The sequence below is a fragment of the Macrobrachium rosenbergii genome, chromosome 46, assembly GCF_040412425.1.
Source record: "Macrobrachium rosenbergii isolate ZJJX-2024 chromosome 46, ASM4041242v1, whole genome shotgun sequence".
Taxonomy (NCBI): Eukaryota; Metazoa; Arthropoda; class Malacostraca; order Decapoda; family Palaemonidae; genus Macrobrachium; species Macrobrachium rosenbergii.
The window spans coordinates 1,704,872-1,732,500 of record NC_089786.1 but is presented as its reverse complement, the minus strand read 5'-3'; the positions used below and the strand labels follow the sequence as shown (position 1 = coordinate 1,732,500).

Sequence of the window (27,629 nt, the reverse complement as noted above, 5' to 3'; positions counted from 1 at the left end):
ATTCATAAAAACGAGGTCGGAAAAAATCGTAAAAATTCTATGCTAGATTCATTATAACGAGGTCGCAGGTAGTGTGTGGGTTTTGTGAATGGACCTCGGTCATTCACAAACTTATGTCAAGCAACAATGCCAGTTTGAATTTCTAATATATATATATTTTTTAAAATTCACTTCGGTGGAAAGTTGCCATAAACAGTAATACAAATTTTATTTGAATTTCTAATATATATTTTTGTAAAAATTTCACTTCGGTGGAAAGCTGCTATACACAAAAACATCAAAAATTCTATTTGAAATATATTTTTCTGAGCTGTAATATGACGTAAAATCAATATTTCAAATCTTTTGGCGAAGGAAAATTTTGTGTTGCTGTTGATAAAAAAAAAAAATCCTCATGTTTGGTACGGAAAAACATTAACTACAGTTACAGGCATTTGGTAAGATACTTATGAAGTCTAAGCTTCATATTGGTAATTAATTCTCCTGAAAAAAATAGAAATTTATTGATGAATGTATTACATGGAAAATAACTTTGTAAGTTAATGAATAATTCTTTTAAGTACTGGTGATAAAAAAGGTATGATAATGCAAAAGAGCTATTAGCTAATGTACAAATAATTATGAAGGCTAAAAATTTTTATAAAAGATACGACATTAAAAGTCTCTCTCTCTCTCTGCGTTACATATAAGACGCGGCAATATAATGGCTATCAGGAAAAGTCGACCATTGTTGTCAAAAGGAAGAGAGAGAGAGAGAGAGAGAGAGAGAGAGAGAGAGAGAGAGAGAGAGAGAGGTATGGCAAGGTTTTAAGAATACGGGAAGACTAAGTGAGAGAGAGAGAGAGAGAGAGAGAGAGAGAGAGAGAGAGAGGTATGACAAGGTTTTAAGAATAAGGGAAGATTAAGTGTGGAGAGAGAGAGAGAGAGAGAGAGAGAGAGATCATGACGTGTATGGACACAGTAAACTAAAGGGAGAGGAAGATTACGAACGATGCTGGGGAGGGGGATTAGGGGAGGGTGGATCGGGGAAGGGGAGATTTAAACTTCAGGTTTTACGAGAGTTATAAATCTTCTGCTTCTAAAGCACCCGGAATCATTTCAATTTCCACGTAATGTGTTCGGACGCGAGGTCATAATTTCCCCGTCTGATTTGTTTACCGAGAGAAACACGCGGTCGTGGAAATTGATAAACAACGTGATTACTTTTCCTCCCCCTCTCTCTCATCCCCCCACCCCCACCCCTCTACCCCACCTCGAGTACTTTCGCCATGTAACCATTGATCAAACGTTCGATTAATGTCGCCTGCTAACCTCCCTTAAAAAAAATGGTTACGAACATATTTTTGTTTGGGATGTTTTCAACAGCGGTGTTCCGTTCAAATATTCTGTCTGGTTTAAATATTTTTGAAAAGAATCATTGCGTTAATCGTTTGTTGGGCGTGCAATGTGATTCTAAATGACCAAGACACTATGAAAAATATTCATAAATATATTGTTCCTATTAAAAAGCAATTCCATGTAGTGAGAACCTAAAATTCTGCTTGGTTTAAATATTTTTGCAAAGAATCATTGAATTAATCATTTGCTGGACATGCAAGGCAATTCTATATGACAAAGAAACTATAAAGAATATCTATATATATATTTTTCCTATTAAATAACAACTCCATGTATTGAAAACTTAAAATTCTGTTGGTATCAAAATTTTTGCAAAGAATAACCTCACTGGGGATTTGTTGGGCATGAAATGCAATTCTAAAGGGCAAAGAAACTGTATTAACTCACTGATGCAACCCATAGGATGGATGAGACAGTTGTGTGTAGGATTTACAAAGTGAGTAAAAAAAAAAAATCACAAAATCAATGGAAAATGTAAAAAAAAAAAAAAACTGCATGTCAGAATAGTTGAAGGCCCTGTACAAACATTCCTCGTTTTGTCCAATAAAAAAAAAAAGGACGAACTCAGGGACCACTCTCATTTCCTACAGAGCCCAGCAAGAAGTGACATTCATTTCCTCCCTTTATGTAGCTCTTCTGTCATCTCCATTTCAAGGTAAACAAGAGCCCCCTTCCCCTCTTCCCCCTCCCCCTCCAACAACACCCCCTGAGGATCATGGATCCTTTGATGATCTGTAAAAGGGCCCTCAGCCCCCTCCACGAAATCAGTTGAAGTGTCTGGGGCCAAAGAATTAAGGGGCACTTCAAAGCCTCGTGGAACGATCACACCTTTCTTTGTGGGTTGGTGGGAATGAGTGTTTGAGCAGAATCTGTGTGTTTATGATACAAGTGTTTGAGTTTGAGCTGTGTTTGTCAACGGCAGTGTTTGATATTGTGTCAGTTTGTACTGGAAGTGTTTGAGGTTGTGTTGTGTTTGTCAACAGGAGTGTTTGAGCAGAATCTGCCTGTTTATGATAAAAGTGTTTGAGTTTGTGCTGTGTTTGTCAGCGGGAGTGTTTGATATTTTGTCAGTGTGTACTGGAAGTGTTTGAGGTTGTGTTGTGTTTGTCAACTGGAGTGTTTGAGCAGAATCTCTCTGTTTATAAGTGTTTGAGTTTGTGCTGTGTTTGTCAACGGCAGTGTTTGATATTGTGTCAGTTTAAACTGGAAGTGTTTGAGTTTGTGTTGTGTTTGTCAACTGGAGTGTTTGAGCAGAATCTGCCTGTTTATGATAAAAGTGTTTGAGTTTGTGCTGTGTTGGTCAACGGCAGTGTTTGATATTGTGTCAGTTTGTACTGGAAGTGTCTGAGTTTGTGCTGTGTTTGTCGACAGGAGTGTTTGAGCAGAATCTCCTGCTACTGATAAATGTTTGAGTTTTGTTTTATTTGTCAACAGGAGCGTTTGATATTTTGTCTGTTTATGACAAAGTGTTTGAGTTTGTGCTGTCTGTCAAACGGAGTGTTTGATATTCAGTCTGTTTATGATAAAAGTGTCTGAGTTTTGTTTTATTTGTCCGGAAAAAACAGATCGTTCACGTACGCTGAACGACCACAAGTATATGTAAGATCTAAATAGAGAGAACAGTAAGTATGTAATACAACTGGTACTCAGTTCCTAGTTGTCATTTCTCCCAACAGATGGCACTGGACGTGTATAGTTTCTCGCGTAGATCTGTGGCGTAACTCTTGCAGTGCAATAATGCCCTGATCTCTCTCTCTCTCTCTCTCTCTCTCTCTGTGTGTCTGTGTGTGTGTGTTAATTACTAAGGTACAGCAAAACTGTGATGAAACACTGGTGAACAAATCAAGTGTCCAATGAGTTTTAAGTCTATTTACAATTCCCAAATGTGTTGAGGGTGATTACCGGATTTATCCACTGGGGGATTACCTAATCCTCACCAGAGTCCCGCAGCCACTGAAAGGGGGGATTATTCGTGCAGGTAGTGATGATGGGATTGGTCATGACAAAATTGGTGATGATTTATATATATATATATATATATATATATATATATATATATATATATATATATATATATATATATATATAGTTTATTTATATCTATATATATATATATATGAATAAATTTCTTTCATCTACAGTATATTGAATCTCTCTCTCTCTCTCTCTCTCTCTCTCTCTCTCTCTCTCTCTCTCTTTCTCCATACTTTTAACGCGTCAATTTCTGTCAGCTCTCTCTAACAACACGAAAAGCTCCGACTATCGATCCTATATACAAGACGAAGAAGGGAAAAGAAAGTGACAGAAAAGAAGAAGACGAAGAAGAAGAAGAAGAAGGAGAGAGAGAGAGAGAGAGAGAGAGAGAGAGAGAGAGAGAGAGAGAGAGAGAGAGAGAGCGAATGACCCGGATTTAGTGGGACCTCTATCCTGAGGAGGAAAAGGCAGTCGCCGATTGCACTCAACAGATGGCGTTGGCTGTACACTTCCCTGCAAACACCCCGGGCGTCTATTCCTCTCTCTCGATTTTAACTTTCTCTCAGCCGAACTTTCCCTCTATTCGTGGCCCACCTTCCCGACACGTGCTGAGAGAAAGAGAGAAAGAGGAAGAGATGTGGGAGAGACAGTAAAGGAGGAAGGTGGGTAAAGTACGAGAGAAATAAGCTGATGAGAGAAGAGATGTTTGCAGGAAGTGAGCGAGACTGATCACTTGAACACGTGGGCATTGGAGGTGGTGGGCCAGAATTTGGGAAACTCTCTCTCTCTCTCTCTCTCTCTCTCTCTCTCTCTCTCTCTCTCTCTCTCCTTTGCTAAGTCGAGCCTAGTAGCGATATCATATATTTCTTTCATATAATACTTTTATCTTATAACATTTAATCTCTCTCTCTCTCTCTCTCTCTCTCTCTCTCTCTCTCTCTCTCTCTCTCTCTCTCATGTTTACACTCACCCCCTTCCATTACCGCCCGGGATCCTATGTTGAACAACATAAGCGACCGATCATCGATCTCTCTCTCTCTCTCTCTCCCCCATTCTACAAGAGAAACGAGGGTGGGATAGGTCGCCTGATGCGATTTGATAGAAAGGGGGGAGGGAGTGGGAGAGGTAAGAGGAGGGGGAGGGAAGGAGGGAGATGTTGTTTGGAAAGTGGCCACGAGACAACAGGACCCAACAATGTGACTTCAAATGTCGCGTCAGATTTTTTTTTGCCATGGACAGAAACGGGAGTTTGTGGGTTGCATATTGATTTACTAGATAGCTTTCCACATACACGCACATACACATACACATACTTACACACATACGTATATATATACATATATGTACATTATATATACATATATATATACTGTATATATATAAATTTATATACATGTATATATACATATATATAAACATATGTATATACAGTATATATACATATACATGCGTGTGTGTGTGTGGGTGTGTGTGTGTGTGTATGTGTGTATACACATACATTCGAAAGAAGTAACAGAAGGAAGCAGAAATAAAAGTAACTGAATAATAGAGTATTAAAAAATATAAAAATATAAGAAATCAAAAATAAACATAAAAAGATAAGCAGAAATAGAGAAAGTAAAAAAAAACGAATAATAAAAGTAATAAATAAAACCAAAAAGAGAAATATTAGATAATCAAAAATCATAAAAATACAAGTAGAAATAAAGCAAGTGATAAAAGTAATAAAAACCAGAATTAAAATGAATAGTGTACCAAGATTTCACAGTATATAAATATCAAAAACAAAAAACCTAGGTAACAAATAAAAGCTAAAGACATATATAAAAAAAAGTAAAAGCAAAAACTTGAAGAAAAGAAAGAGAAGAATCGAGGAGAAAAAGAGAGAGAATTATAAAAAAAAAATATATAAATCTTTGGGTTTCTGGAGTTAATTAAAAAAGTTAGTCAAGCGAGACATTAACTGGTTTAGTTCAACATATGGTCTGGTGCCTTGTTTATTAAGGTCATGGAGAGAGAGAGAGAGAGAGAGAGAGAGAGAGAGAGAGAGAGAGAGAGAGAGAGAGAGAGAGAAATGCTAAATATGATCTGAATGAAGTACGTGATATTCATAGTAAGCTGATCGTAGCAACAAGGAGAGAGAGAGAGAGAGAGAGAGAGAGAGAGAGAGAGAGAGAGAGAGAGAGAGAGAGATTATAATAAATATTATATGAAAGATTGTACAGAGAGAGAGAGAGAGAGAGAGAGAGAGAGAGAGAGAGAATTATAAATGTTATATAAAAGATCGTAGAGAGAGAGAGAGAGAGAGAGAGAGAGAGAGAGAGAGAGAGAGAGAGAGAGAGAGAGAGAGAGAGAGAGAGAGAGAATGCCAAATAGTATTTGACAGAAGTATATGACAGCACCAATTACTCACCGTAGTATGAGAGAGAGAGAGAGAGAGAGAGAGAGAGAGAGAGAGAGAGAGAGAGAGAGAGAGAGAACTGTAACTGAACTGAATATAGAATTTAGGCCAAAGGCCTATCGCTGGGACCTACGAGGTCATTCAAAGCTGAAACGTAAAGTGACAAGAAAAAAGGTTTGAAAGGTGTAACAGGAGGAAAACCTCAAAGCAGTTGAACTATGGAACAATTATTAGGAGAGTGTTGAGGAAAGTAAGATGGAGGAGAGAATATGAACGGAGGTACAGTAAAAGGAATGAAAGGGGTTGCAGCTAGGGGCTGAAGGGACGCTGCAAAGATCCCTACCCCTAAGGGAACGGTTACTGAGCCATAAACCTTTAACCACGGTCCGGGGGTGGCCTATCCTATATCGTTGCCAGAAGCACGATTATGGCTAACTTCAACCTTAAATAAAATAAAAACTACTGAGGCTAGAAGGCTGCAATTTGGTATGATTGGTGATTGGAGGGTGGATGATCAACATGCCAATTTGCAGCCCTCTAGCCTCAGTAGTTTTTGAGATCTGAGGGCAATTCGTATAATTTCCTTATTCCTTACAAGTCTCGTTAAAGAATATCACCCTAAAGGTATTGCAGAGAGATAGTATATTCTATTCTTTTAATACTTTTGCTAATAACATTGTTACGTTATTTTTAAGAATATACTCTCTCTCTCTCTCTCTCTCTCTCTTAGCACCACGGAAATTGTTGCTGTACAACAGAATTTCTCAACATTCCAAGAGGCTTTATTTTGATCAAAGGCAGAAGGATTCCAGGTAGGAAATAAAATATATATATATGTGTATATATATATATATATATATATATATATATATATATATATATAATATATATATTATATATATATATAATATAAATATTAAATAAAAATAGATAAAAATCAACCACAGTCTTGACATGCAAACTAACTCCACGTTGGACGGTGATGATGATGATGATAATAATCATATAATGCGTATGAGAGTGCATGAATAATGATTTTTCATCTCATCACAAAATCTATTCAGGTGATTTTACAACTGAAATAGAAACAGAAATAAAAAAAAAAAAAACGATCCTGAAAAGTATTAAGTTCGTATCAGAGTAATTATGCCTATTCCCAGTTGGGATTCGACAGGCACTTTTAACCCAAATGAATAGTCAGCCGGAAAGGTTTGGAGAATTCACCTCGGAAACACACAGGCCGGTAATTATCTCATTATTAGGAGATTTATAAAGCAACGTTTTAATTCCTGGTATCCCCCTGCAAAAACTCCAGAAGCAAAACACTTATATAACTCCGGGATGAAAATATCCAGGCCTGGTCATTGTTCAGAGGAAATGGACACCGGTAATTACGTAATTAGAATCGCGTGATATTGTTATTAGCCAGATTTATTATTTAAGCATAAAGACTGATGGGAAACAGTTAAGGAGGAGGTATTTTGTTTTGTCCGACTGGATGGCAATGTCGGCTTTCCAGCCCCCCGGTACAAGGCTGGAAATTCTGTCAGATATCGTTCTGGAACGACCTAACTTATTTTGGAAACAAATTAGGTCAAAGGTTTATTATTACTTTTGCCTCGTACGGCTATGGGAAGGGATAGATTGAGTTATCTGGCGTCACTAGGGGGAAGAGAAAGCGGGGGCGGGGCGGGGGAGAAAGTGGGGAGAGAAAGGGGAGAGAGAAAGGGCCAAGGAGTCACATGACTTTACCTGGAAAATAAAATGGGGTGAGATTGCTGGACCCAGGGAGGGCCAATATTAGAGCCTGCCCAAATAAATAAGGTTGGCAATACAAGGAGACAAGGGAAGATTGACTGACTGGCACTTGGGAAGATTTAACTGACTGGCACTTGGGGAGATTTAAAAAAATGACTGGCACTTGGGGAGATTTTAAAAAAATGACTGGCACTTGGGGAGATTGACTGACTGGCACTTGGGAAGATTTAACTGACCGGCACTTGGGGAGATTTAACTGACTCGCACTTGAGGAGATTAAAAATACTGACTGGCACTTGGGGAGATTGACTGACTGGCACTTGGGAAGATTTAACTGACTGGCACTTGGGGAGATTAAAAAAACTGACTGGCACTTGGGGAGATTGACTGACTGGCACTTGGGATGATTGCTGGGCTGGCACTTGGGAAGATAAATTGATTGGCACTTGGGAAGCTCAACTGACTGGCACTTGGGAAGATTAACTGACTGGCACTTGGGAAGACTGACTGACTGGCACTTGGGAAGACTGACTGACTGGCACTTGGGAAGATTAGCTGACTGGCATTTGGGAAGATTACTACAGTGACACTTGGGAAATGTTCACCATATACTCAATAATGAATGAAAAAATATTCATACACTTAATACTGAATGAAAAAACATTCATACACTTAATAATGAACGCCCTTTAATAATGAATGAAAATATGCATACACTTAATAACGAATGAAAAAATATTCATACACTTAATAATGAATGAAAAAATATTCATACACTTAATGAACGAAAAATATTCATATGTTTCATAATGAAAGCACTTGAAAGTTGCATTGATACAATGCAACTGATTTCATGCTTGTGTGAAGAGAATAAAAACTGTATTGATGCAGAAGCAGCAACATGAATCGATACATCAATACCCTAATTTTCTATTGAGAAAATCATTGATAAAGGGGGCATATTAATATTGGCATATTAAGATACAAGGAAAGAAGCTGGTTCTATTGAATGAAAAATATTAAGGAGCGAATAAAAATATAATAAAAATTTAGTAAACAGATCAAATAATATGATAATTAAATAAATGTGCCATTTGTTAATACCAAGAAATATTTCTGTCCACAGCCATGACAATTAAAATTTTAAAAATATCATATATTAAAGTGATTTTTTTTTTATAAATTCCTCTGGGAACAAAAGTCCTTCATCACAGGATCAGAAACGACACAATTCTAGTGGTAGGAACCCGCCCCCCATCCCCCGCTGTAACGGCCAGGCAAGATCCTATTAGAATCTCCGTAGGAAGTCCTATGGTGCCTGACAGGAGAGAAAATGTGACGCTGGCTGGAAGTCCTTCAGGATAGCCTAAGCCTTGAGGAAAGGTGTGTGTATGTGTGTACATTATATATATCTATATACATAATAATAATAATAATAATAATAATAATAATAATAATAATAATAATAATAATAATAATAATAATAATAATAATAATAATAATAATAACACGCAAGAGAAGCCACATACCAGAAGGTCTCTGATAAGATATGAAAAATAAACTAGGCTGACCCTTCCTAAAAAAAAAAAATTTAGCCCCCTAAAAATTGCCCTAAAAAAAAACAGCGTAATGCCTAGGTATTCGAACCTTATAGCTATCTATTATTATATCCTTTGTACAACTTCCGGGTTACCTTCGACTGGAAATAATTAGAAACAATACCACAGAAGTAAACGAGAAACATGAACGATTTGGCCATCCCACCCCCCCAAAAAAATAACCACCACCAAAACATTTTAAAGGTAACATCATCACACTCACTTTGACGGGAGAAGGAAGGCTGTATGCCAGCACGGGAACTTGCTCGATGTCACCGGAGGATGGTCCAAAGTCTCTTTTATGGGAGGGTGGGGGCTGGCTGCACCCTCAGCTGGTTTTGGAGAGCAACCATCATCTCCTAGACCTTGGTCACTCTGCTAAAACCACCTTCTTCTTCTTCTTCTTCTTCTGGGAACGTGGAAATGGCCAACAAACTCGTCAGTATTTGCTTATTTTCTTCGCCGCCGTGACTTTGAGAATGGCATTCCACTGAGGGAGAATTGTCCTCTGCATACCCTTTGTTCCCCCAACCAAATTATTTCTGAGGTGTCGACTTCTAGACCTGAATAATCGTGTATTTCTTGCCCATAGGTCGAGCTCAGTAATTTACCAACTCTAGTATTACCAACTCTAGCTTAAACCTGCATATGGAGACGCCCATCCTCGTCTACCTGAAGAATGCTCGTTTGACATTTCATCCTGATCTTCCAGCAACGGTCAAGATCTTTATTTATGTCCTTCATTCATGACTACACCACTACAATACTCCGTGACAGCCAGCACCAGCCTTCTCGTCGTCTGTCCAGCTTTCTCTTCGTATTTCCAGTTCAAGCAATTCACTCAATCACGGGACACAATTATACTTTAACCACGTAACACCGTTACTACCAGAAAACACTCGAGACACTGTAAGGCACTTGTCTGGAATGTCACAGCACCAACCCATCAGCTGACTGGCTGTCAGCTGATCGAACGTAAACAAACAGCCGCCATCTGGGACGACGTCGTTCTCTCAAGTCACTTTTAACTGCTTGTTGCGTTGTCGACCGAACGCCATACCCAGAACATTTCTTGAAGGAATATAGATTTTTTTTTTATTTGGTCCAAGGCTTTTCTGGGACCTATGAGGTCATTCAGCGCTGAAAGGGAAATTGACAGTAGAGGGTTTGAAAGGTGTAACAGGAGGAAAACCTCAAAGCAGTTGCGATATGAAACAATTGTTAGGAGAGGGTGGAAAGTTAGATGGGAGAAGGAGAATATGAATGGAGGTACGGTAAAAGGAATGAAAAGGGGTTGCAGTTAGAATCTTAAATAACGCCTACAGTGCACCGCATGAGGTGCACTGACGACACTAACCACCGCCCCGCCCCTACGGGAGACATTTCTTAAAGAAAATGAATGAATTAAACAGAATTCTTTTTTCTGAGATAGTCCTCAGAGCCTTCATGTTCCTCTGTACATTATTGTACATTTTCACATGAAGAGTACATTTTCCATAGCTTGGGATGGCCATGTACCAGTTTGAAGGTCGAGCAGCAGATTTCAAAACTGGTATTCACTCAATAAATGTAATAAATAGGTTTTATTTTGCCCAAAAGATAAAATCCCTGGTCATATATAATATACACACACACACACACATATATATATACATATATATATATATATATATATATATATATATATATATATATATATATAGAGAGAGAGAGAGAGAGAGAGAGAGAGAGAGAGAGAGAGAGAGAGAGAGAGAGAGAGAGAGAAGAACAAATGAAATTAAAATAAATATAATAAATAACTGAAAATAAAGAACGATTATAATATAAATAAAATTTTTATAATTATAAAGAAAACACTCTTTTAGTGTTCTATTTATAATTATCAAAATTATATTTATATTATAAATATAATTTTATATTTATGATAATTAATATTTATATAATTAATTATATAAATTTATATTTATATGATAAATGTATAATTTTGATAATTATAAATAACACTAAAAAAAGTGCTTTCTTTATAATTATAAAAATTTTTATTTATATTATAATCGTTCTCTATTTTCAGTTATTTATTATATTTATTTCAATTTCATTTGTTCCTTTCTCTTTTTGATTGTTGATCAACTTCTTAATTAGTCTGACAAGATTTTCAGAATCCTCTCCGTTCTTCCAAAATTCAGTTGATGGACAAAAAAAAAAAAAAAACCAAAATTAACTCTTTGTTTCATTTACTGTTAAACACAACAACACAGCCGTGACCTCTTCCAAGTGTACAATCTGGACATGTTGTTGTTGACTGAGCTGGTTTTATGCCAGCACGGGCTCTTGCTCACAGAGCAGCCGGTAAAATCAGGACAGAGCGTGCTGTTGTGTCGTTACAGTGTGTGGACGGATATGTAGCGTCCAAAACAATAACAATGCAATAAATCATAACAATAACAATAAGTAAAAAAATCAACAATTTTAATTTATTTACAGTTATAAAAGCTACAATACAACAATATTCATAATGAAAACATAATTTACCTTGTGGAAAACAATGAGGAAAAAATCATTTGTTCTGAAAACAACAAACAAAGCAGAAATGGAGGTGCAGGTATAACGGATTACGGGGATGGGGGTGGGGGGTGGGGGTGGGGGGGAGTGGAAAAGGTGTTGTTGCTGTCGTTATGGTTGTTTCTCAGGTTAGTGTTGTTTGCTGTTGTTGGGCGTCTGCTGGGTGGGAGTGATCTTTCTGTTTCTATTCGTCTGTTCAATGTTGGTTTCTGCAATGAAATGCAGCTTCTGACTGTCTGTTCAATGTTGTTTTCTGCAATAAAATGCAGCTTCTAGAAGTTGTCTGTTCAATGTTGGTTTCTGCAATGAAATGCAGCTTCTGGTTGTCTGTTCAGTGTTGTTTTCTGCAATAAAATGCAGCTTCTGGATGTCCGTTCAGTGTTGGTTTCTGCAATAAAATGCAGCTTCTAGTTGTCTGTTCAATGTTGTTTTCTGCAATAAAATGCAGCTTCTAGTGGTCTGTTCAGTGTTGGTTTCTGAAACAAAATGCAGCTTCTAGTTGCCTGTTCAGTGTTGATTTCTGCAATAAAATGCAAACAGATTCTGCTACGATTCATCTAAGGCGGCTGTGGTCTGTGTAGATGATATCTGTATTCTCCACTGGCTCGTGTCGAAGGTTTGCGGTTGAATTGAATATATAATTTAGGCCAAAGGCCAAGCACTGGGACCTATGGGGTCATTCAGTGCTGAAATGGAAACTGACAGTAAGAGGTCTGAAAGGTGTAACAGGAGGAAAACCTCAAAGCAGTTGCGCTGTAGGTTCGCGGTTGTGATGGTCAATGTAGTGTTTTGGTGGATGGATTCATTATCACTGGGAATCAAGAGGTAATTTTAACTTGGTTCAAAATTGATTTGTAATTTTAATTTGATTCAAAATTGATTTGTGATATACTGATCATTAAATATCTCATATATATATCATATTTATTACAAAACATGAAACGTGAATAATGAGATCCATGAATAGAACCATATATTTACTGTTCAACAGCTGCTTAAATATTCTAACTTAAAACTATAAAATGGAAAACAAAAAGAAATTAAACAGAGCTTTAGTTAATTTCTGTATTCAACTCACGCAATAGTTCTTTTCACTATTAACGTTATCATGAAGAATTAAATTTCCACAGTGATCCAAAAATGTTATCATGAAGAATTAAATTTCCACACTGATCCAAAAATGTTATCATGAAGAATTAAATTTCCACACTGCTCAAAAAATGTTATCTTAGAGAATTAAATTTCCACACTGCTCAAAAAATGTTATCATTAAGAATTAAATTTCCACACTGCTCAAAAAATTTTATCATTAAGAATTAAATTTCCATACTGCTCAAAGAATTTTATCATGAAGAATTAAATTTCCACACTGCTCAAAAAATGTTATCTTGGAGAATTAAATTTCCACTCTGCCCAAAAAATTTTATCATTAAGAATTAAATTTCTACAGTGATCAAAGAATTTTATCATGAAGGATTAAATTTCCACACTGCTCAAAAAATGTTATCTTGGAGAATTAAATTTCCACACTGCCCAGAAAATTTTATCATTAAGAACTAAATTTCCACATTGCTCAAAGAATACTATCGTGAAGAAATTAATTTCCTTAGAATGTTATCATGAGGAATCTAATTTCCACAGAATGTTATAATGAAGAATCTAATTTCCACAGAATGTTATAATGAAGAATATAATTTCCACAGAATGTTAACTGAAGAATATAATTTCCACAGAATGTTATAATGAAGGATCTAATTTCCACAGAATGTTATCATGAAGAATCTAATTTCAAAACTGCTCAGAGATGAATACAGCCACTATTCATCAGATACTATTTTCACCTAAAAGAAGTTCCAGACTCTGCTACAACAACAGTTATTAGTATCTAAGCTTCCAGAGACTCTTGTGCACAGAAAATGTTGAGGTCTAAGTAACCTAACCAAGGAATGTCAGTGGCTGTAACATCTCTAAGCCTAAAATGATAAAGGGTTCTTCATTCCCTGACTAAAAAATAAATATTTCAATTATATTATAAAAAAATTTTCGAGCTAAAATTTCAGTACAATCAATCAAACAAGTCTGACAGCTGTGAACGCTGGATATCGATTAAATCTGGCAGATGGTAATCTCTGGTTGGACCTTTGGATGGACAAGCCAAGAAGCACATCGGACAATTTATGATTTTAGGAATTCGGGAACCCACTACTAAAACCTTCTTCTAGTATCTTAAACCCCATGATGTTTCCCGGATGCCTCTTCTCCCACACTTGCCTGAAAGAAGGGAATTTATTATGCATATGTAAAAAAAAAAAACGCTTGACAAAAACGAAATTAAAAGCAAGGCTGATTTTAAAGAGGAATAATCATCGTCCATTGTCGTTTATTGGTGTTCAAGGCTGAAGCACGAATGAAATATCTCTCTCTCTCTCTCTCTCTCTCTCTCTCTCTCTCTCTCTCTCTCTCTCTCTCTCTCTCTCTCTATATATATATATATATATATATATATATATATATATATATATATATATATATATAAAGGTCTTGCAGTACTCCAATGTTTCTCTTTCCTTGGTGGCATTGCCTATACTTATAAATTCATCACGTTCTATATTTTCGTGATTCAGTTTTTTACACACACACACACACACACACACACACACACACACACACACATATATATATATATATATATATATATATATATATATATATATATATATATATATATATATATATATAATATATAGTTTCCCTCGTTCGTTTTCTTCCATATCTACTCAGGGACGGCACACTGTCAAAATATACACATTTCCCCAGTTTATTCTGCTTTTGCTGGCCCTCAAATGTACTTCCAGGCTTCAAGTTCACGGCGAGAAGGACCGAATGGATGAAACACTGAAGAAAGTAGCAAGTTTCGCATAAAACTTACGCAAGATACAAAAAAAAAAAAAAAAACAATGATATCCTGCCAAGCAAACAGTCTCCTCCAGATATCGTTCCGTACTTACATTCCAGGAGTGTTTTCTTCCTCTAGACGCAACCGACACGCTGTACATCCTGTATCAACAATTTTTACAGCCTGCATTAACTCGCTGCACAACCTGTATCACCAAACGGACACCCTTCACCCCCTGAGAATGACATGAGAAGAGTTTGGTTGGGTTTGGCCCTACAATCACACTGGAATATTTCACAGGAATTGCCTGTTCCTTGCTTCGATCAAGTGTCTCTCTGACTTTCAGTGCCCCAGATAAATTCCTTTTTACGTTCAGAGTGCAAGATTCTCGATCTGAATAGATTTGAACAAACGGTGCTTTGAATAAATCCCAACCCTTTACCTTCTTGATTTCTCCAGAGTGGTGGCCGCCTCCGTATTGGGCTGTTTCTGGGCCCCCTGTGGGGAAAATCACAAAAGCACAAGATTCAGTCGTTATTTTTACTCACTCTGTCTGGTGTTTATTGATATTAATATTTGCTTTATAATCACAGATATGCAATGGGCCGCGGTTGGCCACGTTAGTCCAGTCGACCATTTTCGGGAAAAGCTGAGCATTAGTTGGAGAAGAAGGTTGCTACAAGGCCCAGAGGTCTTACAAAAGTATCGACCATTGTATATAAGAGAAATTGTAAAGAGAATGAATGAGACCTTTAAAAAACGAGGCTTTGAAGTAAGACTGGTGTCACGTGACCTTCCTATTACGAAAAAAGGCATGTGGCTTCAATTCCTGGAATTCCAGCGATGCAACAACACACGCTTAAAGAAAGATCGCTCCAAGGTTTGGTCACAGGTTGGACAAATCTTCTAGGAAACTTTGTGAAAGCAGGACTCTTAGAATTAGCTGTACAACTCTTACTGGGTGATGGTGGTAAAGTCTTGGAAACCATAAATGGAATGAATGGTCAGAATACTGAAACTCTTTAGACACGCACACTGAACTGACTGAATGGCAGTTCCAGAGATTAAGGCTGAGGTCTGGAAAAAAAAATTGAATAGAACTCATCTGTTATCTTATTATGCAAGATTTGAGTCACTGCTGATGACTAAACTGAGGAAAAACATTCAAATCAGGCCCAAATAATAATAATAATAATAATAAAACAATTCTTTAGCCAAAACGGATCTTCAGACATCTTGAAAGGCTCCCAATATATCCATATTTTGAGAAATTTTAGGAGACAGACCAGATATGTTTCTCTGAAGTGGGTTTGTGGTTAAGAAACGATACAATTTTTTTAAATGAGTTGCATCTTCGCGGTGCAGTGGTAATGCTAAGATGTGGGTGGTGGGGTCCAGTGTCCTAAACCTTCTAAAAATAATTTTTGAGTTTTACAAAGCTTGCATTTCCTGTAAAGGAACCGATGTGCTAAATTTAGCCAAATTTCTGATAAAAGAATCGGCAGGCACTGGTCTACAGTCAGGAGATGGGACTGGTGCAAATAGAGAAGCAGCATCAGCTGCATAAGGAACCAGATTTGGCTCTGATCCCAAATTTGGCCTCCCCAGGTACCTCTTCTCTTCCAGACTGTTGGCTTAGACCCTGCAGTCGTCCTCGTTTCAGTCACTTTGCTATTCATGTGTTACATTATCCTGCCATTTTGCGTCTCACTGATTCACAGATTCTCTTATAAACCAAGCTTTGTCACAGTACTCTAACCGTACAGCTCTCTCTTATTTATTTTCACGGTTTCAATTGTTATTTGTAACCTTATTCTTGCACACACTTACTTTCGACTTTCTCGTTTTCCAGATCACCCCCGAACTATTTCTCTTCACCATTACCAAATGAACACCGTTTCATCTGCAAAACTCAGTCGTTACTCAACATCTCAGTCACGATCCCTTTCCTAATACACCAACTCGACGCCTGTATCTGAGTTTTGGTTGCCTTCTCTCACGCGAAAACTGAATAACCAAGAAAAATAACTTCGCTCTCTCACCAATATTGAGAAAATTGACAAATTTCTCTCGTTGCCAGCAGCCTCTTTCCTCTTAAACGTCTAAGCCTGACTTTTTCGATTCCAAATCGGATAATTACTCCACCACACCCGAGAGAGAGTCACGCAAGGCATGACGGGTGAAAGCAGGCGTCATGTTTATTTTGAAACGGGAGGACGAGGAAAAGAATTTACTGATAACAATCTCGTAAGCCTTCAGTGGGAGTCCACGAACATAAAGCCATTTATATTTTTCATTTTGTTTTTCTGGATCACGTTTATTGCTACGTACACTAAGTAGTTCTTTTCCCTGTGCTGCAAGTGTTTCAGTGATCACGTTGACAGATGTTTCTGCAGACAGCGAAGGTGGACGCATTCGTTAAGGCCTGAGCCAGGGAAGAACACTAGTTTTTTTTTCACAATTGGAGTTAAGGGGAAAATATTTGAACATTATTATTCTGTTTTCGTATCTGGCAGAGGGGGTTTCGTCAGGTAACCAAGAGACTTCAAGCCGAGAGAGAGAGAGAGAGAGAGAGAGAGAGAGATATCAAAAGCATTCTGGCAGGCGATCGACCATTCATCTATGGTTGATGACATACCATAGAGATCCCTCAAGCAATCTAACGAAATACTCTGATCTAATCTGAAAGGAAACATCAACAGAACACTTGCCGACGCCTCGAACGATCATTAATTTTAGTCGGTTGTCGTCCAGGAGTTTTGATACCCACAAGTGTTCGCCACAATGGGCGTAGCTAGCTGGATTAAGGGAAGGGATTTTTGGGTGTTGGGGGGTGTGGCGGGCGTTTCCCTACCGACTTAATTTTGAGAAACAGGAACAATTTTGAAAATCATAGCAGTGAAGAAGTGTAACCAAACCATTGGGAATTCAGAGTACAGAGACGTAATTCTACTGTATATAAGTTCTGCAGCTTAAAACCAGTGAAAATATTTCAGCAATGCTTTGTGAACTCAAATAAATATTTTAGAAGTTCTGCAGCTTAAAACCAGTGAAAATATATCAGCAATGCTTTGTGAACTTAAATAAATATTTTTTTACAGTATTTGTAGGAAGACGGACTTCTGCAGCTTTGTGAGTAAGGCCCCGGGGGAACGCTCCGTGGATTTCAGTTCACGTTGACAACCCTTGGACTGAGTTCTCGTCACACCTGACGTTCGGAGGAGAGGCGGTGATCGTTAACCTGCGCGACGTGGCTACTACTGAGTCTGTCGAAGCACTTCCGGGAAGGGATTAGAATTTCTGACACGTCAGCAGAGACACGAGTTCCTTTCTCTGTCCTCTGCTTCCAACACTCTGCCTCGGGAATCAGCCTCGTCCCACGAAAGTGGTGTGTGACGAGTGTTCCTACCCTTGACCTGCGCTTGGCCAGTACCCAAGTATCTACAGTAGGTGCCCGGCGTCAAAACCAGTTAACATGAGTTTTCCTTCTGAGAGAGAGAGAGAGAGAGAGAGAGAGAGAGAGAGAGAAGAGCACTAGCCACACAGTTCCGTCTGAATGTAATCTACTCCCGAAGGAAAGTGAACTCGATATCAGTGGCCTCTTCGCGGCTCCACGTTTGAAATAACAAACATGACAGGTGTAGAATTAGTGCCCCAAATAATATATATATATATATATATATATATATATATATATATATATATATATATATATATATATATATATATATATATATATGCCATTATGCTGTTGAAAAAATCATCAAAATCGAGAAAAGAAAAGCCAAAACGTAAAATGAAATCAGAACATAAAATGAACATGTCTCTCTCTCTCTCTCTCTCTCTCTCTCTCTCTCTCTCTCTCTCTCTCTCTCTCTCTCTCTCTCTCTTTCCTTGAAAGTGTGTGTATGTGCATGTGTGTGTGTGTGTACAATATAACCACAACATGTGAAGACCGTGGCTTCTCAGACACTGCACACCTGTGCCAGTCACAGACAGTAAAAGCAATCAAGACTCAATATGTTGAAATACCTTCCATTTTCTCTCTCAACAAAGAGCTAGAGCGATAAGATCCGGTCAATTATCCAGCAATTATCCTCATCCGAAGATAATGTGGGAGAGCTTTTCTGCTAAGAGAAAAAAACACAGAACGGAAAGTGGTTTTTTCCGTGGAGATTTTTGCTGATCCAATTTCCTGATGCTTTTGCCGTCCCCGTGAATCTGTTGAAGTCTCTGCAGCTTTCATAATAATAATTGTAATATAGAGATATGTCTCACTTTCTATGTACTCTTTAATCTGTCTCACTTTCTATGTGCTCTTCAATCTGTCTCACTTTCTATGCACTCTTGAATCTATCTCACTTTCTATGTACTCTTCAATCTGTCTCACTTTCTATGCACTCTTGAATCTATCTCACTTTCTATGTACTCTTTGATCTGTCTCAATTTCTATGGGCTCTTTAATCTGTCTCACTTCCTATGTACTCTTTGATCTGTGTCACTTTCTATGTACTCTTTAATCTGTCTCACTTTCTATGGACTCTTTAATCTGTCTCACTTCCTATGTACTCTTTGATCTGTGTCACTTTCTATGTACTCTTTAATCTGTCTCACTTTCTATGTACTCTTTTAATCTGTCTCACTTCCTATGGACTCTTTGAATCTGTGTCACTTTCTATGTACTCTTTAATCTGTCTCACTTTCTATGGACTCTTTAATCTGTCTCACTTTCTATGGACTCTTGAATCTGTCTCACTTTCTATGTGCTCTTTAATCTGTCTCACTTTCTATGTACTCTTTGATATGTCTCAATTTCTATGGACTCTTGAATCTGTCTCACTTTCTATATACTCTTTAATCTGTCTCACTTTCTATGTACTCTTGAATCTGTCTCACTTTCTATGTACTCTTTGAATCTGTCTCACTTTCTATGTACTCTTTAATCTGTCTCACTTTCTATGTACTCTTTAATCTGTCTCACTTTCTATGGACTCTTGAATCTATCTCACTTTCAATGTGCTCTTTCATCTGTCTCACTTTCTATGTGCTCTTGAATCTGTCTTTCTATATACTCTTTGATCTGCCTCACTTTCTATGTACTTTTGAATCTGTCTCACTTTCTATGTACTCTTGAACTGAATTTCTCTTTCTGCTCTTGGGGATGGCATTCCCCACTTTCTATGTACTCTTTGATCTGTCTCATTTTTTTAAATACACTTAATCTGTTTGTTTTTACTCTTGAACAGCAGTTAATTTCTTCGTTTCTTATTCTGTTTATAATTTCTATCAACTCTTTGATCTGTGAATTACTTTGGAAAATGTACTCTTGGAAAAATCTGTCTCACTTTTATGAAAACTCTAATCTGTCTCATAAACTCTTTTGGATAAAACTCTCTGGAAAAAAACACTGGTTGTTTTTCCTCACTGCATTTTTCTCGTGTGTGCTGAGAAAAATACTTCTGGATAAAACTTCTCTGTCTTTGGAAAAAACCCCTATTTGGAAAACTGCTTTAAATACCAAAAACTTTGCTTTGTAACAGCAAAAATTCATTTTTTCTTCCTTGGATTTATAAAAATTAACTCTTGGATAAAACTTTGGAAAAAACTGCTTTGGAAAAATCCACTTTGGAAAACCTGCTTTGGAATAAACTGCTTTGGATAAAACTGCCTTGGAAAAAAACACGTTGGGAAAAAACTGTTTTGGAAAAACCTGCTTTGGAAAAATACTGCTTTGGATAAAACTGTCTGCTTTGGAAAAACACTGCTTTGGAAAAACTGCTTCAGAAAAAACTGCCTGCTTTGGAAAAAACTACTCTGGAAAAAATTGCTTTGGATAAAACTGCTTTGGACAAAACTGCGTTGGAAAAAACTTTGGAAAAAACTGCTTTGGATAAAACTGCCTGCTTTGGAAAAAACCTGCTTTTGAAAAAACTGCCTGCTTTGGAAAAAAGCTGCTTTGGAAAATCTGCTTTGGATAAAACTGCCTACTTTGGAAGAAACTGCTTTGGAAAAACTGCTTCAGAAAAAAAAAAAAAAACCTGCTGTGGAAAAAAAAAAACTGCTTTGATAAAACTGCCTACTTTGGAAAAACTGCTTCAGACAAAACTGCCTGATTTGGAAAAAAATGCTTTTGAAAAAACTGATTTGGATAAAACTACTTTGGAAAAACCTGCTTTGGATAAAAACTAAAACTGCCTCAGAAAAAAAACCTGCTTTGGAAAAAAGCTGCTTTGGACAAAACTGCTTTGGAAAAAAATGCTTTGGAAAAAGCTGCCTGCTTTGGAAAAAAAAATGCTTTGGATAAAACTGGTTTGGGAAAAACTGCCGCGGAAATAACTGCTTTAGATAAAACTGGTTTGGAAAAAACTGCTTTGGAAATATTGAGTGCTATTCTCGACTAAGAATCCCTAGAGTACTATTCTCGACTAAGAATCCCTATCTAGGAATCATCATTAAAAAAAAAATTATCAACTAACTCTTGATCAGAATCCTTATCTAGGAATCAGTTATAGATATTTATCATAATATTAATGATAAAATAAAAAAAATTATCAACTCACTCTTGACCAGAATCCTTATGTTGAAATTAGTTATAGATATTTATCATAATCTTAATGATAAAATAAAAAAAATATATCAGCTCACTCTTGACCAGAATCCTTATCTTGAAATCAGTTATAGATATTTATCATAATATTAATGATAAACCTCAAAAAAATTTTCAACTCACTCTTGACCAGAATCCTTATCTAGAAATCAGTTATAGATATTCATGATAATATTAATGATAAAAAAATTATAAACTCACTCTTGACCAGAATCCTTATCTAGGAATCAGTTATAGATGTTTATCATGATATTAATGATAAACTTTAAAAAAATTAACAACTAACTCTTGACCACAATCATTATCTAGGAATCAGTTATATATATTAAGCATAATATTAATGATAAACTTAAAAATAATTATCAACTAACTCTCCATCAGAATCCTTATCTATGAATCAATTATAGATATTTATCATAATATTAAAGATAACCAAAAAATATTCTAACTCATTCTTGTTCCAAACAGAGTTTATCACATTCTCAGTACTTATTACATTCTTTTATCAAAACCAGACACCTGCATCCAAAAAACAATCATTTATCATCAGTGACGAGAGAGAATGACAGAAACTCACCTAGGTGCGGTGATGGGGCAGGACCTAGGGGTGGAGCTGGACATGGTTCTGGGCCTGGGGATGGAGATAGACCTGGTTCTGGACCTGGCAGTGGAGCTGGACCTGGTTCTGGACCTGGCATTGGAGCAGGACCTGGTTCTGGGCCTGGGGGTGGAGCTGGACCTGGTTCTGGACTTGGCAGTGGAGCTGGACCTGGTTCTGGGCCTGGGAGTGGAGCTGGACCTGGTTCTGGGCCTGGGGGTGGAGCTGGACCTGGTTCTGGACCTGGGGGTGGAGCTGGACCTGGAGGTGGGACTGCACCTGGTTCGGGGGCCCGGAGGTGGAGCTGGACCTGGAGGTGGGACTGCACCTGATTCTGGGACAGGGCCTGGGGGTGGAGCTGGGCCTGGAGGTGGGACTGCACCTGGTTCTGGGACTTGGGGTGGAGCTGGACCTGGAGGTGGGATTGCACCTGGTTCTGGGCCCGGGGGTGGAGCTGGACCTGGAGGTGGGACTAGACCTGGTTCTGGGCCTGGGCCTGGGCTTGGGGGTGGAGCTGGACCGGGAGGTGGGACTGAACCTGGTTCTGGGCCTGGGGGTGGAGCTGGGCCTGGAGGTGGGACAGAACCTGGTTCTGGGACAGTCGGTGGAACAGGAACTGGAGGTGGGACTGCACCTGGTTCCGTGACTGAGGGTGGAGCTGGACCTGGAGGTGGGACTACACCTGGTTCTGGGCCTGGGGGTGGAGCTGGACCTGGAGGTGGGCCTGCACCTGGTTCTGGGCCTGGGGTTGGAACTGGACCTGGAGGTGGGACTGCACCTGGTTCTGGGCCTGGGGGTGGAGCTGGACCTGGATGTGGGACTGCACCTGGATCAGGTCCTGGGGTGGCACTGGACCTGTAGGTTGAACTGCATCTGGTTCTGGGCCTGTGGGTGGAGCTGGACCCAGAGGTGGACTGCACCTGGTTCTGGGGCTGGGCCTGGGGTGGAGCTGGACCTGGAGGTGGGACTGAACCTGGTTCTGGGCCTGGGGTTGGAACTGGACCTGGAGGTGGGACTACACCTGGTTCTGGGCCAGGGGTGGATCTGGACCTGGAGGTGGGACTGCACCTGGTTCTGGGCCTGGGGTGGAGCTGGATCTGGAGGTGGGACTGTACCTGGTTCTGGGCCTGGGGGCGGAGATGGACCTAGAGGTGGGACTGCACCTGGTTCTGGGTCTGGGGTTGGAGCTGGACCTGGAGGTGGGACTGCACCTAATTCTGGGCCCGGGGATGGAGCTGGACCTGGTGGTGGGACTGCACCTGGTTCAGGGCCTCCGGGTGGGACTGCATCTGGTTCTGGGCCTGGGGGTGGAGATGGACCTGGAGGTGGGATTGCAACCAGCTCAGGGCCTCGGGTTGGGACTCCTCCTGGTTCAAGGCCTGGTGGTGGAGCTGGACCAGGTGGGACTGCACCTGGTTCTGGGCCTGGGGGTGGAGCTGGACCTGGAGGTGGGAATGCACCTGGTTCTGGCCCTGGGGGTGGAGCTGAACCTGGAGGTGGGACTGCACCTGGTTCTGGTCCTCGGGGTGGGACTGCACCTGAGGGTGTAGCTGGACCTGGTTCTGGGCCTGGCAGTGGGACTGGACCTGGTTCTGGACCTGGGGGTGGTGCTGGAACTGGTTCTGGACCTAGGGGTGGGGCTGGACCTGGTTCTGGACCTGGGGGTGGGACTGGACTGGGTTCTGGACCTGGGGGCAGTGCTGTACCTGGTTCTGGACCTAGGGGTGGGGCTGAACCTGGTTCTGGACCTGGGGGTGGGACTGGACTGGGTTCTGGACCTGGAAGTGTTGCTGAACCTGGTTCTGGACCTAGGGGTGGGGCTGGACCTGGCTCTGGACCAGGGGGTGGGACTGGACTTGGTTCTGGACCTGGGGTTGGGACTGGACCTGGTTCTGGACCTGGTGGTGGGACTGGACCTGGGGTTGAAGCTGGACCTGGTTCTGGACCTTGGGGTGAGACTGGACCTGGTTCTGGACCTGGGGATGGGACTGGACTGGGTTCTGGACTTGTGGGTGGGGCTGGACCTGGTTCTGGGCCTGGGGGTGGGACTGTACTAGGTTCTGGACCTTGAGGTGAGACTGGACCTGGTTCTGTACCTGGGGATGGGACTGGAACGTGTTCTGGACCTGATGGTGGGGCTGGACCGGGTTCTGGACCTGGTGGTAGGACTGAACCTGGGTTCGGAGCTGGACCTGGTTCTGGACCTTGGGGTGGGACTAGACTGGGTTCAGGACCTAGTAGTGGGGCTGGACCTGGTTCAGGACCTAGGGGTGGGGCTGGACCTGGTTCTGGACCTAGGGGTGGGACTGGACCAGTTTCTGGACCTTGGGGAGAGACTGGACCTGGTTCTGGACCTGGGGTGGGACTGGACTGAGTTCTGGATCTGGTTCAGGACCTAGGGGGTGGAGCTGGATCTGGTTCTGGAATTGGGGTGGGACTGGACCCAGTTCTGGACCTGGGAGTGTGGTTGGACCTGGTTCTGGACCTGGTGGTGGGACTGGACCTGGGGGTGGAGCTGGACCTGGTAGAGGACTGAACTGGTTCTGGACCTGGGGGTGGGGCTGAACTGGTTCTGGACCTAGGGGTGGGGCTGGACCTGGTTCTGGGCCTAGGGGTGAGACTGGACTGGGTTCTGGAACTGGGGTGGGACTGGACCCAGTTCTGGACCTGGGGTGGTGTTGGACCTGGGGTGGGGCTGGACCTGGTTCTGGACCTGGTGGTAGGACTGGACCTGCGGGTGGGACTGGGCCAGGTTCTGGACCTGGGGATGGGGTTGGACCTATTTCTGGACCTAGGGGTGGGCTAGACCGGGTTCTGGACCTGGGGTTGGGACTGGACCCAGTTCTGGACCTTTGGGTGGTGTTGGACCTGAGGTGGGGCTGGACCTGGTTCTGGACCTGGGGTGGGGCTGAACCTGGTTCTGGACCTGGGGGTGGGGCTGGACTCGGTTCTGGACTCAGGGTGGAGCTGAACCTGGTTCTGGACCTGAAGGTGGACTGGACCTGGTTCTGGACCTGGGGTGAGACTGGACTGGGTTCTGGACCTGGGGTGGGGCTGGACCTGGTTCTGGATCTGGGGCGGTTCTGGACCTGGGGTGGGGCTGGGGTTGTTCGGACCTAGGGGGTGGGGCTGGGGGAGAACGAATGGAGAGAGAGTCAATGTAATGTCCATATATAGATGAGAGACTCAGTCAATGGAGCAAACTTTTCTCAGTGAGGAATCGATTTTTAAAAAAAGTGAGAGAAGAATTCACAGATTGAATAATTAACAGAATGAGTAATTAATAATTACCGGGACAATCGCCGGATTCGCAGTAACAGATTTTTTCGACTTTGAGACAGATTAGACCCTCAGTGCAATCTGCGTCCACTTGACAGACTCCGCTTTCCTCTGTGGGGAGGGGGCGGTAGATTATTATTAACAACCTGTCAGAGTGGAGGAGGAAATGCTCAACAGCCTGTTAGAGCAGAGGAGGAAATGCTTAACAGCCTGTTAGAGTGGAGGAGGGAAATGCTTAACAACCTATTATAGTGGAAGAGGAAATGTTTAACAACCCCTTAGAGTGGAGGAGGAAATGCTTAATAACCTGCTAGAGTGGAAGAGGAAATGTTTAACAACCTTTTGGAGTCGAGAAGGAAATGCTTAAGAATCTGTTAGAGTGGAAGAGGAAATGCTTAACAACCTGTTAGAGTGTAGAAGGACATGAATAAAAATCTGTTAGAGTGGAAGAGGAAATGCTTCACAACCTGTTAGAGTGGAGAAAGAAATGCTTAAGAATCTGTTACAGTGGAGAAGGAAATGCTCAAGAATCTGCTAGAGTGGGAGGGGAAATGCTTAACAACCTGTCAGAGTGGAGGAGGAAATGCTTATCAACCTGTCAGAGTTGAGGAGGAAATGCTTAGCAACCTGTTAAGAGTGGAAGAGGAAATGTTTAACAACCTTTTAGAGTCGAGAAGGAAACGCTTAAGAATCTGTTTGAGTGGAAGAGGAAATGCTTAACAACCTGTTAGAGTGGAGAAGGAAATGCTTAAGAATCTGTTAGAGTGGAAGAGGAAATGCTTAACAACCTGTTAGAGTGGAGAAAGAAATGCTTGAGAATCTGTTTGAGTGGACAAGGAAATGCTTAAGAATCTGTTAGAGTGGAGAATGGAATGCTCAAGAATCTGGTAGAGTGGAAGAGGAAATGCTTAACAACCTGTTAGAGTGGAGAAGGAAATGCTTGAGAATCTGTTATAGTGGAAGGGGAAATGCTTAACAACCTGTTAAAGTGGAGAAGAAATGCTTGAGAATCTGTTAGAGTGGAAGAGGAAATGATTAACTTGTTAGAGTGGAGAAAGAAATGCTTAAGAATCTGTTAGAGTGGATAAGGAAATGCTTCAGAATCTGTTAGAGTGGAAGGGGAAATGCTTAACAACTTTTTAGAGTGGAGAAGGAAATGCTTAAGAATCTGTTAGAGTGGAAGAGGAAATGCTTAACAACCTGTTAGAGTGGAGAAGGAAATGCTTACGAATCTGTTAGAGTGGAAGAGGAAATGCTTAAAAACCTGTTGGAAAGGAGGAGGAAATGCTTGAGAATCTGTTAGAGTGGAGAAGGAAATGCTTAAGAATCTGTTAGAGTGGAAGGGGAAATGCTTAACAACCTGTTAGTGGAAGAGGAAATGCTTAACAACCTTTTAGAGTGGAGAAGTAAATGCTTAAGAATCTGTTAGAGTGGAAGAGGAAATGCTTAATAACCTGTTAGAATGGAGAAGGAAATGCTTCCGAATCTGTTAGAGTGGAAGAGGAAATGCTTCACAACCTGTTAGAGTGGAGGAGGAAATGCTTAAGAATCTGTTAGAGTGGAAGAGGAAATGCTTCACAACCTGTTAGAGTGGAGAAGGAAATGCTTGAGAATCTGTTAGAGAGGAAGAGAAAATGCTTAACAACCTGTTAGTGGAGAAGGAAATGCTTGAGAATCTGTTAGAGAGGAAGAGGAAATGCTTAACAACCTGTTAGAGTGGAGAAGGAAATGCTTGAGAATCTGTTAGAGAGGAAGAGGAAATGCTTAACAACCTGTTAGAGTGGAGAAGGAAATGCTTGAGAATCTGTTAGAGAGGAAGAGGAAATGCTTAACAACCTGTTAGAGTGGAGTCACAACATAAACAAGACGTTGGGTTCCAATGAAACTGATAAATAGTCAAAATGGGGGTGATTGTAAAGAAAAAAAAGAATCTCCATTCATAGTGCAATCTTGTGCAACGCTCAATATGGAGTCTTCACTTTATGAGGGAGAAACATAAGTGTGGCAGCATATTTTAAAGCTTTCGCTCCTTCTGGGACAAACAAGTGTAGCAGTGAATAGCTTTCACTTCTGGGACAAACATACTGTAAGTATAGAAGTGAATTTAAAGCTTTCACTTCTGGGACAAACATAAGTGTAGCGGTGTATTTAAAGCTTTCACCCCTTCTGGGACAAACATAAGTGTAGAAGTGAGCGTAAGGCTTTCACTTCTGGGACAAACATACGGTGGTAACGTCTACTGGAGTCGCTGAATGGGTCCATGTCAAGGGTTCGCGTCCCGGTGGTACTAATTCATTGTAGCAGTGGATTTAAACCTTTCACTTCTGGGACAAACATACTAGAAGTGTAGAGCTGAATTTAAAGCTTTCACCCTTTCTGGGACACACAAAAGTGTAGCACTAGATTTAAAGCTCTCACCCCTTCCGGGACAAATATAGGTATAGCAGTGCAATTCAAGCTTCCCCCTTTTGTGGGACAAACACAGGTTTAACAACAGCTGTGTGCCTGAAGCCTTCAGCATTCCCGTTAAAGCATCAGGAGACACGCCTACGGGAAGC

General features: G+C 40.4%; 2 protein-coding genes across 2 annotated transcripts in view; both read right to left on the bottom strand.

Moving 5' to 3' along the window:
* Positions 1–9,375, bottom strand: part of LOC136830143 (leucine-rich repeat-containing protein 24-like) — a 668,646-nt gene extending 659,271 nt beyond the window's left edge. The window contains exon 1 of the mRNA XM_067089346.1: positions 9,353–9,375. The gene's annotated coding sequence lies outside the window, so the exon portion shown is untranslated. The remainder of the gene's footprint in view (positions 1–9,352) is intronic.
* Positions 2,009–27,333, bottom strand: LOC136830100 (basic proline-rich protein-like). Its single transcript, XM_067089293.1, has 10 exons — positions 27,297–27,333; positions 26,300–26,367; positions 25,635–25,698; positions 24,188–24,892; positions 22,908–24,140; positions 22,121–22,819; positions 21,772–22,071; positions 17,796–18,028; positions 15,030–15,085; positions 2,009–2,267 (listed from the first exon to the last, which is right to left on the bottom strand). Exons 1-10 carry the CDS (start codon positions 27,331–27,333, stop codon positions 2,009–2,011), a joined length of 3,654 nt encoding a protein of 1,217 aa, XP_066945394.1.
* Positions 27,334–27,629: the final 296 nt, after the last annotated feature.

What these genes read in the sequence shown, in the direction of transcription:
- LOC136830100 (XM_067089293.1), bottom strand. Translation starts at nt 27,333, where the DNA reads ATGGACCCATTCAGCGACTCCAGTAGACGTTACCACC. An exon ending in TTCCTCCTCCACTCTGACAG is followed by an intron (nt 24,893 to 25,634) that starts GTTGTTAAGCAT and finishes GAACAACCCCAG; the next exon opens with CCCCACCCCAGGTCCAGAAC. An exon ending in GCCTCTCCTCCGAACGTCAG is followed by an intron (nt 15,086 to 17,795) that starts GTGTGACGAGAA and finishes TTTTCCCCACAG; the next exon opens with GGGGCCCAGAAACAGCCCAA.